We start from the raw sequence: 17,652 nt of genomic DNA, 5'->3' as shown, positions 1-17,652 counted from the left end.
AGACTTTGCACCCTGACTGTGTCTAAACGCCCCTGGAACTTATTTATGTGTCTCTGAACCTTCTGAACTTATTTATAGTCATTAAAATTTTCTTAATTTTATAAATAAATGTATTTATTAAATTCTAAATTAGATTGTTATTCCTTTGCTTCAAATTCCTTCAGGGTTTTCCCATCTAGGGTTGCCAGGTTTAGCAAATAAAAATTCAGGACACCTGGTTCAACTTGAATTTCAGATAAACAATGAATACGGGTTTGGTATAAGTATGTCCTGAGGCTACTTATACGAAACCCATATTTGTTGTTTATCTGAAATTCAAATTGATGGGTAATCCGTATTTTATGGCAACTCCACCCCTATCGAAGTTACAATAAAATCGCAACTCCATACCCTGTGGGCTTGGTATTCCCTGTTTTTCCCTCCAGGTCGTTCTCTGCCTTTCTCTCACCTGCTCTCTTTCCCAGGAGTCTGACATTAGTGGTTCTATCACCCTGGTTCCCTTGACCTCTGACTCCTGGTTGGGCTCAGCCAATGGGAGGCACCGGCAGGTGATTTAAAGTGGGAAGAGAGAACGAGGTCAGGCTGTTTATCCCTGCGGCCTTCTGGGCACTTATTTGGCAAAGGCCACGTTCCACGCTCTGGGTGACCTCGCTCCCACTGCTACGGTTACCCCTGCGTTCCAGAGAGGCACAGCTTCCATCTACCAGGTACAGGTCTCTGGGGGTGTCACTATCATTCCCTTAACCAAGTCCCCACCTCTATGCCTTCATTAAGTTCTCTTTAGGGAATTCCCTGGCCGTCCAGTGCTTAAGACTCTGTGCTTGCACTGCAGGGGTCACAGGTTCAATCCCTGGTCAGGGAACTAAGATCCTGCATGCTGTGAGGCCAAAAGAAAAAGAAAAAAAGCTCTCTGTAGTTATCCCTTTGAGAGCTCTTTCCTGGGTCACAAAATCTTGACTGAGCCAGCCTCTTCCTCCCTCACTATGCCCTGGCCGCATGGACTTAAGCTCCTCAGAGGCTGGTTTGCATCTCGGGGCAATGCCCTTGCTATTCCCACATCCTGGAACACTCTTCCTTCAAGTCTCGGCATGGCCAGCTTCTTTGCATCATTTGGACATTAGCTCAAATGTCACCTCCTCAGAGAAGCCTTCCCTGACTATTCTACCTAAAACTGTCCCATCCCACCTAGTTCTACTCTATCACAGGAGTCAGCAAGTTCCAAATCGGGTCTGTTTCCATGAATAGAAGTTTTTTGGACCATTGCCACACCCATTAGTTTAAGTATTGTCTCTGACTTCTTTTGCTCTCATGGGAAATTTGAGTAGTTGAGACATGGCCTAGAAAATCTGAAATATTTACTATCTGGCTCTTTAAATAAAATGTTTGCTGACTGCTGATCTATCATATTAAGTTGTTTTACCATCTTTATACATACCCTTATCAATATCCTTCATTCCATATGCATTTGTATGTTTAGCTGCCTCTTTTTTTTGTTTACTTGCTGGTGTGTTTCATGTCATCCCCACAAACATGTAAATCCCATGCTATCTGTCTGGTCCTCCACAGTTTTCCTAGCATCTAAAGCAGAACCTGAGCAAGGGCTCAGGAACAATTAGTTGAACGGCCAGATATCTCGAGGTAGAATTGCGCTCTCTCTGGTCTCGGCTCCTTCCTGAAGATTCTGGGCTTGCAGAAGGGAATAGTCAGGCACTGGAAGCAGCCTGCATCAGGCCAAGTTTGTGGCCAAAGGGAAAGATACAAAGCACTAAGAAATACATCCCCTAGGGAGGGTGGGAGGGAGATGCAAGAGGGAGGAGATATGGAGATATGTGTATACGTATGGCTGATTCACTTTGTTATACAGCAGAAGCTAACGCACCATTGTAGAGCGATCATACTCCAGTAAAGATGTTGAAAAAAAAGAAAAGGAAAGAAAAGAAATACATCCCCAGACAAGAGTTTCAACTTAAGCAGCCAGTACGTTTGAGAGAATCACATCAGGCCCCAGGAAGCACATCCGCTTTGCCTCCTAAGGCCAGCTCCCTCGTACCACGCATGTGGTAGACAGAATAATGCCCCCCAAAGCTGTCCATACCCTAATCCCCAGAACCTGTGAATATGCCACCTGACATGACCAAAGGGGTTTTGTGGATGTGATTAAGTTAAGGGTCTTGAGATGGGGAGATTATCCTGGATTTTCTGGGGGGTGGGGGGAGGCAATATAATCACAATGGTCTTTATAAGAGGGAGGAAGGAAGGAGGGAATGTGATGACCAGAACAGAGGTTGGAGTGACGTCATTGTGAGGAAGGGGCCCTGAACCAAGGAATGTGGGCAACCTGTCCTGAGCTGGCAGTGTAGCAGAAAGAGGGTCTGTGGATTCCCTGGGGACAAACTGGCCTCCCTCCTCTGCTCCCCTCCAAATTCTGGCTAGAGTGGATCTGGGGGACCATGAATCCTGATTAATTATTGTAAAACCCTGAGCTGGTTTTTTTGTTGTTGCTTTTAACAATAGGGATTTAAAAAACAAAATAGGAGTTTACAATCTTTTCATCATCGCCCCTATACTTCCCAAAAAGTAAGCTTTCTTGCTCGCTGGGTCAGCGTCTAGGGCTTTCTTCGCATGCAATCTGAGTAAGGGGTAGATAAGGAAGCAAAAAGAAATATGAAACTCTAAGTTGATCTAATTTAGAAAGAACTAATGTGGGTGAATTGGGTGTCCTATCAGTCAGGGTTTCATTACAGATAAAAGAAATTTCTTTAGATATTTTAAGCCAGGAGATATTTAATACAGGGAATGAGTCCCTACAAACGGTTGGAAGGGCTGGAGGAGGGGACCTCCAGGAATGAGAGCCCAGAACTGCCTTAACCGGGGAGCTCAGCTCTGGGATAATCAGGAAGGTGAGAAGCTGGAAGCACCATTCAGATAGCTGGCTCTCAGGATGCACTGTCTTAGCTGTGTCCATGGATGAGGAAGATGCTTCTATGACACCATCCAACTCAAACCTGGAATTCAGCACTAGGGGCCGTGGACAGCTCCCCAACCTTATGTTAAGAGAAGGTTTCTTCCTGGCCTTAAATTAAAGTTAATCTTCTAGGTCAGACTTGCTCTGCAAACCCAGTCTTATTCTTCCAGCTGATGCTGCCATACCCTAACCCCAATAACTAGAGTCAAATTAATCTCTTTTGTGTCTTATTTTCTTATTGGGCCCCATCCCAAATTTTATTTATTTCTCCTCTGCAAAGTTAACTATAATGTTATTGCATAATGGTTATAAGCTTGGGCTCTAGCATCAGAGCACCTGTGTTTAAATCACAGCTTTGCCACTTCCTGGTGGTGTGACACTGGGAAAGTTTTCTTCTTTGACTGTTCTGAGCCTTTATTTAATAAGTTCATTTAACAAATATTTATTGAGTTCCTCTCATATACAAGGTACTTGTCTGGGTATTGGGTATGTAGCTGTGATTCTTATGTAGCCTGCTTCTGTTGGGATAAGAAAGATAACAAATAAATCTTCAAAGAAATCTATAAAATAATTTCATAGTGGTAAGTGCTATGAAGAAAAGTAAAGGAGTTGTGGTTCACAGTGATTCAAGGGAAGTGACTTTAGGGTGGTTGAGGAAGGCATCTCTGAGGAGACAGATCCCAGTGGAGACCAGAAAGGATGAAATGAAACCAGCCATGTGACGACCCAGTAGAAGAGTTTTCCACGTAAAGGGAACAGCAGGTACAAAAGTTCCAAAGCAGGAAGGAGCTTGCCATATCTATTAGCTTTCCAGGACTGCTGTAACAAATTACCACACACTGAGCGGCCTAAAACAAAAGTTTATTGTCTTCATTTTGGGAGGCTATACGTCTGAAATCAAGGTGTCAGCAGAGCCTACTCCCTCTGAAGGCTCATGGGAAGAATCTTTCCTTGCCTCTTCTCAGCTTCTTCCTTGACTTGTAGTTGCATCACTTCAATCTCTGCCTCCGTCTTTACATGCCCTTCTTCCCTGTGAATGTCTCCTCTGTGTCTCCGTGTCTGAATCTCCCTCTCCTTTTTTCTTATAAAAATATCATCCATTGGATTTAGGGCCACCTTAATCCAGTATGACCTCGTCTTAATTACATCTGCAAAGACCCTATTTCCAAATAAGGTGACATTCTGAGGTTCTGGTGGACATGAATTTTGGGAGGATACTATTCAACCTAGTATACCATGTAAGCCAAACAGAAAGGTGGAAGCTATGCTTGAAGCATCATGAGTAAGAGGGAGAGGTAGAAAAGGGCCACATCACAGAGGGATTCTAGGGCTTGTATAAAGTGTTTGGATTTGTTTTAAGTGAAAAAGGATGCTGTTGAAGGGTGTAATCAGGGGAATTGCTTATATTTTTTAAGGGATCCCTTGATGCTGTCTGTAGAGAGAGGAACAAGAACGTAGCTGAGAGACCCGCTAGGAAACAATTGCAGTTGCCCAAACAAAAGATTATGGATAAATGAAAGTGCTGCTAGAGAACATGGTGGTGAAATATGGATTAATTTGAGGTACATTTTGGAGGTAGAATTGAAGAACTTGCCAAAGTATTGGATGTCAGTGGTGAGGGACAGAGAGAAATAATAACTCCCAAATATTTGGTTTTAGAAACTGGGTGGATGTTTTAGAAACTGGTGCCTTTGCTAAGATGACTAGAAATGGATGAGGTAGGATAGGGGAAATCAAAGAATTCCACTTTAGACATATTTAGTTCATTGCCAAGTACTACGCCTTGTTGCTGTCAACTGAACAGCTCAATTAGGCAGGGGAGAGGGAGCTGGCAGGCTTAGAGAAGTCCAGGAGCCACTTGCAATTAATATGGCTAAAAGGATTGCTCTGGACCACACTCAGGGAGGACTGCCACACCTGGAGCAGGGAGGAGGCATCCTGGACTTAACTGGCCTTTGCTACCTTAGAAAGAGCTGAGCAAGGGACAGCTGGGATTGGAGTGGGGGCAGGGAGCATAAAGTTGGGAGTGTTGGGGTTCTGCTTCTGTTTGGTCCCTACTGTCTGCATGACGTTGGAAATTATTCCTCTCTGGACCTAATTTCCTCATCTGTAAAATGGGAATAATAATACCTGCCTAGATAGGGCTGTGAGAAATAGACATAATGAATGTAAGGCACCTGCCTTGGTGTTTGGCTCCAAGTAGGATGCTTTGCTGTTGTTACTGATGAAGATCACAGAGAATATTGCTGAGAGGTAGTATAGCATGGTGGGTAAGAACATGGACTCCACAGTCAAGCTACTGTGCTCAAATTCTAGTACTCCGCCCCCTTACTAACCTATGTAACCTTGAGCATGTTATTTAACTGCTCTGGGACTCAGTTTCTTTGTCTGTAAAATGGGCATCTAATAATACTTTCCCTATAGGATGTTGTGAGTATAGAATTAAAGAATACTTGTAAAGCACACAGAATATCACCAGGCAATACTAGGTGTTTCATATACATTAGTCATGATTTGTTACAAAGACTGACAATGGGGGGCAATAGGACCTTGCCTGGTGCCCCCAAAATACTCCTCTGCCAAGTTCCCCCTCATTAATTTTTTTGTCCATTTATCAGCTCTGTAAGCAGAGCAAACTGCTCAGACACACAGAGAACTGTGTATAACTGTAATTACCAATATATTCACCCCTTACTACAGTCAAGCACAGCTAAGCATTACATGGATTTTTCCCACATCAATCATGTGAGCCTCCCAAGGACACTCTGAGGTGGGTTCTATCATTATTATTCCATTTCACAGATGAAGAAATAATTTTTAGAGAGCAAAGTTGATGGCTCGTCAGCAGTGAATAATTCCTCAGCATCTGCTATGTGCAGGCAGGAAGCTAGGCTCCCTGGAAAGCAGCCTTTATGCCTTTTATGAGGCTTAGCGTGGTCCCACCTTCAGGAAGCTTCCTCTAGTGAAGAAACAAGTTTTTTCCTTCTTTCGACTACCATTAAGCACCTTTTCTGTAGCAGGAACAGAGCTAAAGATTCCTAACAGGTTTGTGCCCTGTGAGTGGCACAGTCTTAGAGATGGGAGAAACCCTTGTGGGAAGGTGGGGCACACCCTCCAAGAATTTACAGATTTTCTTCAGGAGGGGGAAAAAAAAAAAAAAAAAAACTGGGAAAAGTAAGCAGGAGAAAGTGAAAAGGTGACAAGGAGGACACAGGACCAACCCAAGTCTAGATGGACAAATACTTTTCCTTCCCCACAGCTCTGGGCCTTGGTTCCCCATTTGTCAACAGTAGGCCTGAAGTCTCTGCCAGGGAAAACACGACAGGATACCAGGATTGTGTTGGGAAGCCAGCGAGTCGCGGACTCCTCCGCCCTTGCCCAGTGGAGCCGCTCCTGTAGAGAAGGAAGGGAGGGAACGAAAGCCCAGGGCAAAGGCGCGCAGGCAGGGCGCCAGATCCCACTGCCCCTTTTAGGCGTCCGTTCCCCAGCGCACCCTGCATCCCTCTACCTGACCCCGTGTGCAACCACAATCAGACAAGTGGCATCAATGCAGAGGACAAGCCAACTCCAGCAGAGGAGCCTGCCTGGGGTGGTCGTGAAAAGCAGAGAGAAGAAAAAGGCTAGGGAGGCGCAGATCGGTCAGTACGCACCGCGCTTCATTGACTGGATACCCGGATTTAGAGTCCTGAGCTTCGCGAACCTGGAGAGGGGAGGTAAGAGCTGAGAGGGCTCCAGCAGTCGCTCCTGTAGGGGGCGGCAGTTGGGTGCCCGGTCCACTGCTAGAGCGCGACCCTACAATCCAGAACGAGCCCCTGCGGTAAACCCCACACCGGGAGTGATCGCGCCAACGCCGGCTACAAGTCGTCTTGGAAACTGAGCAGCACGAGCCTAATTCCTGATTCCTCGGAGTCCCCAGCGTCCGTGTAGTGAAACTGAGACCCTACAGGGAGCTGAAGAAACCAGTTCATCTGGAGACAGCTGCGGGACCTGCAGCTTCCTGAACGGAGATTCGCCGAGGACACCTTCGCAGCCGGGAGTAATTCCCTAACTCGCTGCCTAACTCGGGGTACAGCACGGACAGGGGCGCATGGAGAAACCCACCGAGCACCCTGAGCGCGCGAGGCCTGGGCCCCATATGCCCCACCCTCCATTGGCTGTACGGGCGGTGACCTTGACCCTGGTGCCCCTCGTGTGCGCCGTGCGTGTGGCGGGCAACGCCACGGTGGTCCTGGTGGTGGTCCAGAGCCGCCACATGGTCACACCCACCAACTGTTACCTGGTGAGTCTGGCCACCGCGGACCTGCTGGGGCTCCTGGCTGCTGAAGTGCCCACCGTGGCCGAGGCGGCATCCACGCGGGTTTGGGTCTTCGGCCACGCAGGCTGCCTGGGCATCACCTACGTGCAGTACGTGGGCATCAACGCGTCCAAGGTGGAGCGCTACCTCGCCAACTGCCGTCCTCTGAGCGCCCAGGCTCTGTCCACCGCGGCATGGACCAAGCGCACTGCAGCGCTGGTGTGGCTGGGCACCGGCGCCTACGCGCTCTGGCTCTTCCTGGTGGACACGCGCGAGACCGTGTAAGCAGACGGCGTACAGGAGCAGTGCGGCTACCTCGTGTCATGCTGTCTACCCACCCGTCTACTTCCTGGACTTTGCGCTCTTCTATGCGCTGCCCCTGGGCCTGGCCACCATGTCCTATGCACTCATAGCGCGCGTCCTCTTCGCGGGGCCGCTGCCTCCTGGTGACCGGGGACGACCGGGCTCTGTGCACCGGGGCGGCCCCGCTGGCCAAGGGCGCTTTTCCTCCCGCGGCAGGAGGGGTGACCTCAACTCCCGAAAGCAGGTAGGGATGTCCCTCCTCATCCGGACCCCTGTACTGAGCCAGCAGCAGATTGGTGGATGGAAGCTTGGGCCCTCCTAGAGTCAAGCTCAAGTTCAAGTCCAGGTGGTGCCACTTACTCGGCTTCTTTTTGGCGACATCACTTCTGAGCGTTTCTGAGCCTCCGTTGCCTCTCCTGTTGTATGAGGTAATGGCACAGAAATGGCATGATTCATTTAGAGTCAATGTCACAAACTAAACGCTAAATTCATCTTGGTTTGTTATTAAACTTCCTGAGCGAGTCCCTACACCGTAGCTGGTATTCTCTTTCTTCTGCTGATGGGGAAAGTGAGGCTCAGAGAGGTGAAGTGACTTTCCCAAGACTATACTACGCCATCTGGCACTAAAACTGCTCCAATGGACCGGGACAGTCTGAAAGCCCAAGAGGATGGGTTCTGGGGAGATCGAGAGAAATTCAGCATTTATTGAGTACTTACTGTATGCCTGATTCTCTGATGGTTCCTGATAGTATCCCTGTTTGGGAGGTTTCATACCTATTTTTATGGACAAGGATACAGGCTTAGAGGGGACAAGGGAGCGACAGAGGCGACACTGTAAGGGAACTGTGTGCAGGAGCGCATGTGTCCAGGCTCCTCGTTTCCCCCACCCCCATTCCAGCAGTGCAGCCTCCCAAAGGTTTTCTAGGAATGCAGGTGGGAGGAGTGTTCTCTGGGCCCAACTGGCCTTTATCTTCAGCCTTCCACCCCCACCCACAGCTCACAGGGGAGGCGGGAGGACACCTTGTCCTGGCTGAGTCACTCCCGAGACAGGCAAAGACCACATGTGCCATGTCCCTGCCTCTCCAGTGGGCACACTGTTGGGGGCTCTTCCAGCTGCCCTCAAAAGCCCCTTTGGTCCATCCTGCTTGCAGCCACTTTAGGTCAAAGCAACTATTAGAGGGAAGGGGGCAGGGCACAGGCTGAGCAGGTTTGAAATATTAACTTTCGGTGCCAGACAAATGAACCTCCTGCCCTCCCACTGGCTTATTTACTACTGTTTCCCACTCTCAGGCTCAACCTGAAAGGACTGGGGTCAAACTCCTGCCTGCATGCTTTCGGTGAAACTTCTGGTGGTGAAAAGAGTATTCCAGACCTGGGTTCTGGCTCCTAATAGCTTTGCTAAGGGGTCTTGCTGTGTGGCTTTGGGTAAGTCATTTCACCTTGCTGAGACTTGATCCCTCTGTAAAATGAGGACAATCATAGTGCTCATCTACCTCAACGGATGGTAGTAAATATTATAAATCTGGCATATAGTAAGTATTCAACCTATGCTACCTATTATGGTTGTTTTGTTGGGACATTAATGTCTCTTTTCATACTGGGTGGGCTGTGTCTATGAACCGAGTGTTCCTTTCATGCCTACGAGAGTCCTTGCAGAATGCAATGTACAATTCCAACAGGGAAGAGGCATTAAAGGAAACCAGAAAGCCCAGTGCAAGGTGGAGAATAATAATAACAACAAAACAACAACAATTAACATTTGTTAGGTATTTGCCATGTGCCGGGCACTGGTCCTAGTGCTTATACAAATTTACATTTTGAATTTTTATAACAACTCTATGATGTATGAACTGTTATCATCTCAGTTTGACACATGAGGAAACTGAGTCACAGAGAGGCTGCCCAAGGTTACAGAGCTGATAAGTGACAGAACAAAGATTTGAACCCAGGCAACTTGGCTCCAGAGCCCACACACTGCCATCCAGCATTTATCACCCAAACGAACCTAAAACGGAAAGGAAAAGGATCTGAATTCGGTAAAATCAGGAGTCAAGACCTACTAGGGAATTCCTGCGATTTCAGAGTTCCTGGAGAATATTATAGCACGGGAGTTTATTGCCTTAGCCAGAACCAAGCCTCTCAGGAAAGGAACTAAACTCATGGACTCTGAGACGTGATCATAAGCTGGAACATTCCAGGCTAGCTCCTTCCTTGATCAGAAAGTTGTCTCTCCCTTATTCCCCAGAGCTGATTGAATGTATCCAGGGTTTTCTGGACAGAGCCAGCGCCAGAACTATTTGGGCAATTTAAGCTCTAGTAAGTGAACTCTTGCCACCCATGTTTTGGTCTCTGAAGGGGTCACTGAGGACTCCAGGAGCACGTGTGAGCTGCTGTCCTTCCAGGTATTAAGGATGTCCGGCTCCATTGACAGATGTCCCCTTGTGGTGACTTCATTCCGGAATTTAGAAACTATGCATCTTTTGAAACACCTTCCAGTGTGTACCACCTCTAGGAGGCTTTATTTAATCTATGTTGTCAGGGAAGCGCTGGCTGAGATCTGAAGAGTTAGGAAGTGAAGGGGATGGGGCAGGGAGAGGCATTACAGGGGGTCAAGGCCAAAGGCAGGAAGGAGCTTCAGGAGGGAGGGAGCAGGGTGAGTGAAAGAGCCGGAGGGGAGCGTGTGGCCGGGAATGCCGGGGAGAGAGGGACATGTCTAAGGCCAAACAAGTGGTTCGTGGTGGAGCCAGGATTCTAACCCAGTTCTGCCCAGCTCTGAACCTCATGCAATTGCAATAGTAATAGTAGTAGAGCTTATATTAGTAGTAGTAGCAGCAGCAGCAGTAAACCCACATAAGCATCTACTACACGCCTGGCACTGTTCTACATTCTTCACTGGCACTAACTCCTTCCCTCCTCATGTCCACCTATGATGAAGACAGCACTGTGTCTCCATCGTATAGAAGAAGGAACTGAGGCTCAGCGGGTGAATGAATTTGCTTACAGTATGTGGTAGCCCATCCAAGGGCTTTGGAGGTAGATTGGAGCTGGGAGGTTTCCCAAAGCTTGAGCAGGGCAGGGAAGACTGTATAGTGGTTTTCTAGGTGGGGATGGAGCTGAAGGGAGAGCATGCATGAGGGAACAGCTTGGCAAGGCCCGGATACTCTTTTGGGTTACTCCTCCCACAAGCTCACAGAGAGACCCAGAACTCAGGGTTCTCCCTTGGCACCCATGCCTTTCTTTTTTCCTGTCTTACCCTGCAGGTCACCAAGATGCTGGCTGTGGTGGTGGTCCGTTTTGCTCTGCTGTGGCTGCCCTACCCCACCCTGGTGGTGGTGAATTCCTTCCTGAGCCCGCCTTACCTCAACCTTGGCTTCCTTCTCTTCTGCCTCCTTTGCATCTATGTGAACAGCGCAGTCAACTCCATCATCTATGCCCTCATGTCCCAGCGCTGCCGGGAGGCCTTCCATGGGCTATTTCAGTGCCGGCTGGCCGTGCCCCAGCTTCCACCCCAGGAAGCCACCCCTGTTTACTACAGTGTCATCAAAGACTGTTCCCAGCACAGACTGGGCTCTTGGGAGGAACCAGGAAGTGTGATGTCCAGGCAGGGAGGGGATCCTGGCACATCAGGGCAAGGCCCTCTTGCCCCTGCTGAGGTGAAGGGGTCTCCATGCATTTGGGGAAACATGGCTCTTGGAGGAAAGAGTGGTGTCCAGGGCTGTTTGGTAGAGGTGCACAGGTTGTGCACTGCACAACCCTAGGGATCACCATTAACATTGATTAAGGTCCACACTAATGACCCCATCTTAACTTGATCATGAAAAGACCCTATTTCCATATAAGGCCACATCGACAGGTACTGGGGGTTAAAACTTCAACATTTCTTAGGGGAACATGACGCCATCCTACAATCCTCCTGATAGCTCTATTAGAACAAAATTAATTATGACTTTATATTTTCTTTGTGATGTATATGGATATCTCTCTTCTGAGTTATTTGGACAATACGACATAAGTGGGTCTTGCAAGGGTAGAAATCCCAGCATTGAATCTACGGCAGAGATAGTGAATCTCAGGCTGATTCCAGCATATAGGTGGTGCTCCAATAAACATCTGTTGAATGAATGGTTTAAAAAACAGAGGGGAAATTATTGCAAGAATAAGGGGGGAAACAGGGAAAGTGATAGGGGGATGGGGTCTGAGTTCTAGAGCTTCCCAGGTCCCCAACTCCATGGCTCAATCTTGTTAGCACAGAGCTCAGGGACTGGTCCTCAGAGGTGATGAATCAGTCTGGAAAGGCTAGCAGGAGGGGAGGGGAGCAATGGGAAAGGGGTGGGAGAGGAGGGAATGGCTGGAGGGAGGACGGGAAAGAGGCAGACCAGCAAGCAGATATTGACAATGCAATTTCCACTGTGGCCTCTTATCAATTTCTACTGATTAGACTCCAAGGACCCAGGTCCTTAACACTTAGTTACACAGTCATAGAAAACTAATACAAACACAAAGATCTTCACAATTTTTGCCCACTGCCATAAATGCTTTTTTTTTTTTTAGGAAGAGGACTATGAGAGTACTCTTAGCTTACTAGTTGAATTTCAAATGTGTGTGTGTGTGTGTGTGTGTGTGTGTGTGTGTGTAAAGGCGGAAAGAATAGAATACACACAGATCCTCGCTGAGATAAGCACTGAAGAAAAGGGAATAAAAATATTACATAAATCATCACTTTTAGGTACAGGCTCATAGGTAAATTTTACCTTTGGTGTTAAGTATTTTCCTTTTAAAAAATTTCCATAGCGCTGCAGTAACTTCTGCCTGTCCTCAATAAATCATTCCTTCTGCCATCTTGCCTTCTGTGTTAGTTTGCTAGGTCTGCAGTAGCAAGGTACCGCAAACTGGGTGGCTTAAACAACAGAAATTTATTGTCTCACACTTCCGGAGGCTAGAAGTCTGAAATCAACTTGTCGGCAGGGTTGATTCCTCCTGAGGGAAGTGAGGGAAATTCGCCAAGCCCTCCTCCTAGCTTCTTGTAGCCTCGGGCGTTCCTTGGCTTGTAGGTTTCATTCCCCCTGTGTCTTCACATCGTCTTTTTTTATTGGAGTATAATTGCTTTATAATGTTGTGTTAGTTTCTGCTGTACAGTGAAGTGAATCAGCTATATGTATATATATATATATATCCCCTCCCTCTTGGACCTCTCTCCCCCACAATCCCACCCATCTAGGTCATCACAGAGCACCGAGCTGAGCTCCCTGTTACACGTCTTTTCCTTGGATATTCTTGCCGTCACCCAATCCTCCAGCCCTGCTCTTTCCAAGCCATAAGCTGGACTAGCCATGCAATGCTCCCCACTGATAGATTTCCTTTCAGCATGAATTCTTGGATTAGAGAATGTTTGAATTGTACGTTTTCATACATTCAAAATATTTACATGGATTCACCAAAATAGGTGAAAGCTTTGCTGTGTTGGTTACATTCTTTTGCTTGCTCCCCTATGAGATCCTGGATATATACTATAGAAGGCTTTCTCACATTTAAAATGCTCATTGGGTATACTCCCCAGTGTGTGTTCTGATGTTGAGTGGGAAAAACAGTAGGAAGAATAAGGGACTATATACCTCTGGTGTTCCTAAGAGAAGTTTAGGAGAAAGATAAGGATTGGGGAATCATTAGCATTTTGGTGGACACCTCATAGTCTGTAATCTTCTCTTCTCATCTATAGTCTTCGGTGAAATTCATATGCACCTTTTCTTTTTGTATCTAATGGTTCCTAGCAATCAACCAAGCTGAGTAAGGACAACAGAGGCTCCCCTAAGGAGCCCTCCGTTGTGGGCGGTGGCCGCGGTGCCTTATGGGGAATGTAGTCCGGAAAGGCGTCGACCGCCCTTTGGAAAACCTGGGAAGGACGACCCGGCGGCCTCTTCTGCGCAAGTGGGGCCTCGGCTCTCTATGTGGGCGCGTCTACTTGTTCTGCTCTAGGCTTTTCCCGCGGAGGGTCCTGCAGCCTCCGGGGCGCGGCGTTCCGTGGTCACCTGGGTCTGGTGAACTGAGAGCGAAGCGGGTGCACCCACAAATTAAATGACTGGCGGGGAGCTCCGAGCCCTCGGGGGCTGGAGGGGAAGTGGCTGGGCGGAGCTGGCCTCGGTCCTCGGAGAGTGGATGCGCGCTCTCCCCGCATGCCTCACCAGAGAGGCCCGGAGCCGGGTTTCCCATGGTCCCGGAGAAGGGGAGCGAGGGCCGGGCTCCTGACCTGCCGGCCTCATGGCGGGCGCTGCCTGCAGCCCTTCATTGCCTGAAGAAGGTGCTCTGTGAAGGTGCAAGGTTTGTACATCCAAATGGCTAAAATCTGATCCCCAAAGTTCCGCTGAGGCGCTTGGATCTGCAGCCTGCTGGGCTGGGTTGAAGAATACTGGAGGACGTTAGGGAAGGGAAGGAATATTTATAGAAATAAATATGGTAATCATTATATTAGTTATTTTATACTAAGCATTTATTAAAAGAAAGATGTGAGCTTCAGTTGAAGAGAATGGACTGGAAACGATTTCAGGGGGCTGGCGCTGGGGGGTGGTGTCTGCAGCGCTGCATGAGGTTTTAAGAGCATGATGTTTGTGTTCAGACCAGGTGCTGCCACAGAACAGCACTGCATCCCAGGGCATGTTATTTTATCCTGTTTTCTCATCTGTAAAATGAGGCTAGGAATAATATTTGCCCCATAGGGTTGTTCTGAAGTAAAAAGCAAGCCCAGAATATAATACACCCTCGACACGTATCCCTCGCAATCAGTGTTACAAAGATTTTTAGATATCTCCCTCAACCCTCCCAACCAGGCTGTGAAATCGGCATTACTGCCCCCTGTTGGAGCACATTTTAAAACCTCATTTACAGAGAGCTAAAGTGATTTATTCTCTGGTGAATGAGTCGATTTTAAAATGAAGTCTGTTTTACTCCCAGTCTCATGATCTTTGTAATATGCATTCCCCTCTGCCTACACATTGGGTTTTTCTGGCATGATGACTTGCCTTCTGTGTGCCCTAGAAAGCAGTTATACTATGTATTTTGATAAGCCATTGGACCTATTTTTCTTAGCTCACAAGGCGTAATCGAGGCTTCTAGGCTCTTTCTGCCTCCTGCGGTATTGTCTCACTTCTCAGCAGCCTTGATTGGATTTTGGGAAAGGTCCGGCTCACCAGGCACTTGAACCTTGGGACCCCAAGTGCAGATTCCAGCTAATGGAAAAGTGGCCGCTACGCCCAGGTGGAAACAAAACCATCCCAGTGAAGGAAAAAGGAGAAGGCGCCGAGGACAGAAATCACACCTGGAAGAACATGTTTCTGAACTGAAATCTCTCCCTAGGATTTTAAGGCCAAGACACAATTCCTGAAAGGAGCATATTCAAGAGTTACTGGACCAGGGGCTTCCCTGGTGGCGCAGTGGTTGAGAGTCCACCTGCCGATGCAGGGGACGCGGCTTCGTGCCCCGGTCCGGGAGGATCCCACATGCCGCGGAGCAGCTGGGCCCGTGAGCCATGGCCGCTGAGCCTGCGCGTCCAGAGCCTGTGCTCCGCAACGGGAGAGGCCACAGCAGGGAGGGGCCCGCGTACCGCAAAAAAAAAAAAAAAGAATTACTGGACCAGAATTTTCCTCTCCAGGGTGAGCAGAATCTGGGTGATCATACCATATTCAAAGACCACTGATTATTGTGACTCAGCAAAGCCTCAGTTCAACTTTCAGAAGAAAGATGTGAGTTGCAATGGAAGGGGAAGGGCAGGGTACAGATTTGTCAGGAAAAGACACTTCATTGGAGGATTGGTGAGGCTGTGAGTTGGAGGCAAGGGGTACCAGGCATAGCTAAGGAGATTACTTCCTAAACACATACATGTCATTCCCTGCAATCTCCACTCTGTCTTTCTTTTTTTCTTTTTTTAAGGTTTTATTTTCATTTATTTATTTATTTTTGGCTGCACCGGGTCTTAGTTACGGCATGCATGCAGGATCTAGTTCCCGGGCTAGGGATTGAACCTGGGCCCCCCTGCACTGGGAGCACGGAGTCTTACCCACTGGCCCACCAGGGAAGTGCCCTCCACTCTCTGATTGTTCTGAGTTGCTTGAACCACGGTTCTCACCTGCTCATGTCATTTCAACTCACTTGATGCAGTCTTGTGTCTGCCGCCACCACACTCATGAATCTGTTCCAGTAAATATTTTCAAATCCAGTGGGTATTTTCCAGTTCATGCTTTACTAAACTCTTTGTTGCATTTGACAGTCTGACCACACCTTCCTTGAAATGCATCAATAAGAATGTCTGTGAAGCCACAGGCAAAGATACACTTAGAGAGTTGTCACTTTCCCCCCATCCCATTCTACCCCATTCCTGTCGCCCCCATTCTTTCCAGCTATTCCCACCTGTCCCCTGAAGGTAACCAGTTTCTTTGGTTTCTGGTCTACCCTTTCTGTATTTCCTTTTGTACACATAAGCAGATACATGTGTATTTTCTTACATCCCCTTTCTTACATAAAAGGTAGCATACTATAGATACTCCTTCTCACTTACCAGTATAGCCTGGGAATCACTCCATATTGGTCCATAGAGATCTTCCCCGTTATTTATGCCTTCTAATATTGCTTTTGGTCACCACTCTCTCTTCTGAACTTCAGAACCGAATATCCAACTGCCCACTGGACATCTCTACTTGTATCTTTCACAGACTCGAGCATGGCATCTGAAGCAGCAATGCATCAGTTTCCTATGCTCAGTTCTTTTTTTGGTTTTGTCTTGTATTCCTAATCTCAGCATATGATGCTACCAAAATGATCTGGAGGGCTTCCCTGGTGGCGCAGTGGTTGAGAGTCCGCCTGCCGATGCAGGGGATGCGGGTTTGTGCCCTGATCCGGGAGGATCCCACATGCTGCGGAGCGGCTGGGCCCGTGAGCCATGGCCGCTGGGCCTGCGCGTCCGGACCTGTGGTCGGCAACGGGAGAGGCCACAGCAGTGAGAGGCCCGCATACCAAAAAACAAAAAAAGATCTGGAACAAAATAATCTGCACATTATATCTCCCATGCACAACCGATTAGTGGCCAACTCCTCTGGCTCCTCATCATGGAGGATTGATTCCCTCCTTCCCACCCCTACCAGAGCTGCCTGTGGTCATGTCTCACTGTGGTGTCCTAGTTTTCTTCCCCTCTAATTTGATCTTTAATCCATTTCCCATTTTTCTGGAGTTGGGGACAGCAGACATTTTCTATAAAGGACAAGATAATAACTACTTTTGGCTTTGCTGGCCCTATGGTCTCTGTCAAATCAACTCAGCACAGCTGCTGTAGTGTGACAGCAGTATAGATAACGTGTAAACAAATGGGCATGGCCGGATTTGGGTCTTAGTGGGTTGGATTAGGCTCACAGGCTGTAGTGTGCAGACCCCTATGCTCTGGAGCATTGCTTCCAAAATGCAAATTTGATCACAAATCTTAATAGTCCTTGCTGACAAATATCTCTTTATGGATTTCCACGATCACAACAGTGGTCTCCAAAGTGGAGGATGGGGGCACCCCAGGGATCCACTGGGCTTCTGTTCACCTCAGATTAAACGTATTCTTTCAGAGATTGGTTTCATTCAAGGACCTGACTGCAGACTTCACCCAGGAGGAGTGGCGGCACCTGGACCATGCTCAGAGGCTCCTGTAGAGAGATGTGATGCTGGAGAACAACCGCATCTCAGTGGGTAAGTACAGCTTCCCTGTGTAACTACCAAGAGATGTGTTTGCTCTGTGTTGCAGAAACATGTTGAATTCCATTATTTAGCCTTGAGTGTCAGGGGGGAGGTGATTAAACCCTTTGAGGCAATGTTAGCGTTGTGCTTGTGCTCACTGCCCTCCCTCCACCCTTCTCCTGAATGTTCTAGCTCTAATGACCTGTTGCTGGACATCTTCATCACACAGCTTTTGAAGCTGTCTTTCTTCATCCTTCAAGTCCCCAAAGTCCAAAGGGCTTGGTCCAATTTCTATATCATTTTAACAGGGTATCAACGTTAGCAAACCAGATGTGATCTTCAGACTGGAGCAAGGAGAAGAACCATGGACAGTAGAGGAATTCTCAAG

General features: G+C 47.9%; 1 protein-coding gene across 1 annotated transcript; it reads left to right on the top strand.

The window, feature by feature from the left end:
- Positions 1-7,052: 7,052 nt before the first annotated feature.
- Positions 7,053-17,239, top strand: LOC103078311 (thyrotropin-releasing hormone receptor-like). The gene is given in 5 exon segments (XM_082931167.1): positions 7,053-7,582; positions 7,584-7,806; positions 10,823-11,050; positions 12,114-12,164; positions 17,156-17,239. Coding segments are annotated over 5 exon segments (1,116 nt in total).
- Positions 17,240-17,652: the final 413 nt, after the last annotated feature.

Source organism: Lipotes vexillifer, unplaced genomic scaffold, assembly GCF_000442215.2.
Source record: "Lipotes vexillifer unplaced genomic scaffold, Lipotes_vexillifer_v1.1 scaffold565, whole genome shotgun sequence".
Classification (NCBI taxonomy): domain Eukaryota; kingdom Metazoa; phylum Chordata; class Mammalia; order Artiodactyla; family Lipotidae; genus Lipotes; species Lipotes vexillifer.
The sequence above is the reverse complement of the archived record's forward strand: the minus strand, read 5'-3'. Positions and strand labels throughout refer to the sequence as shown.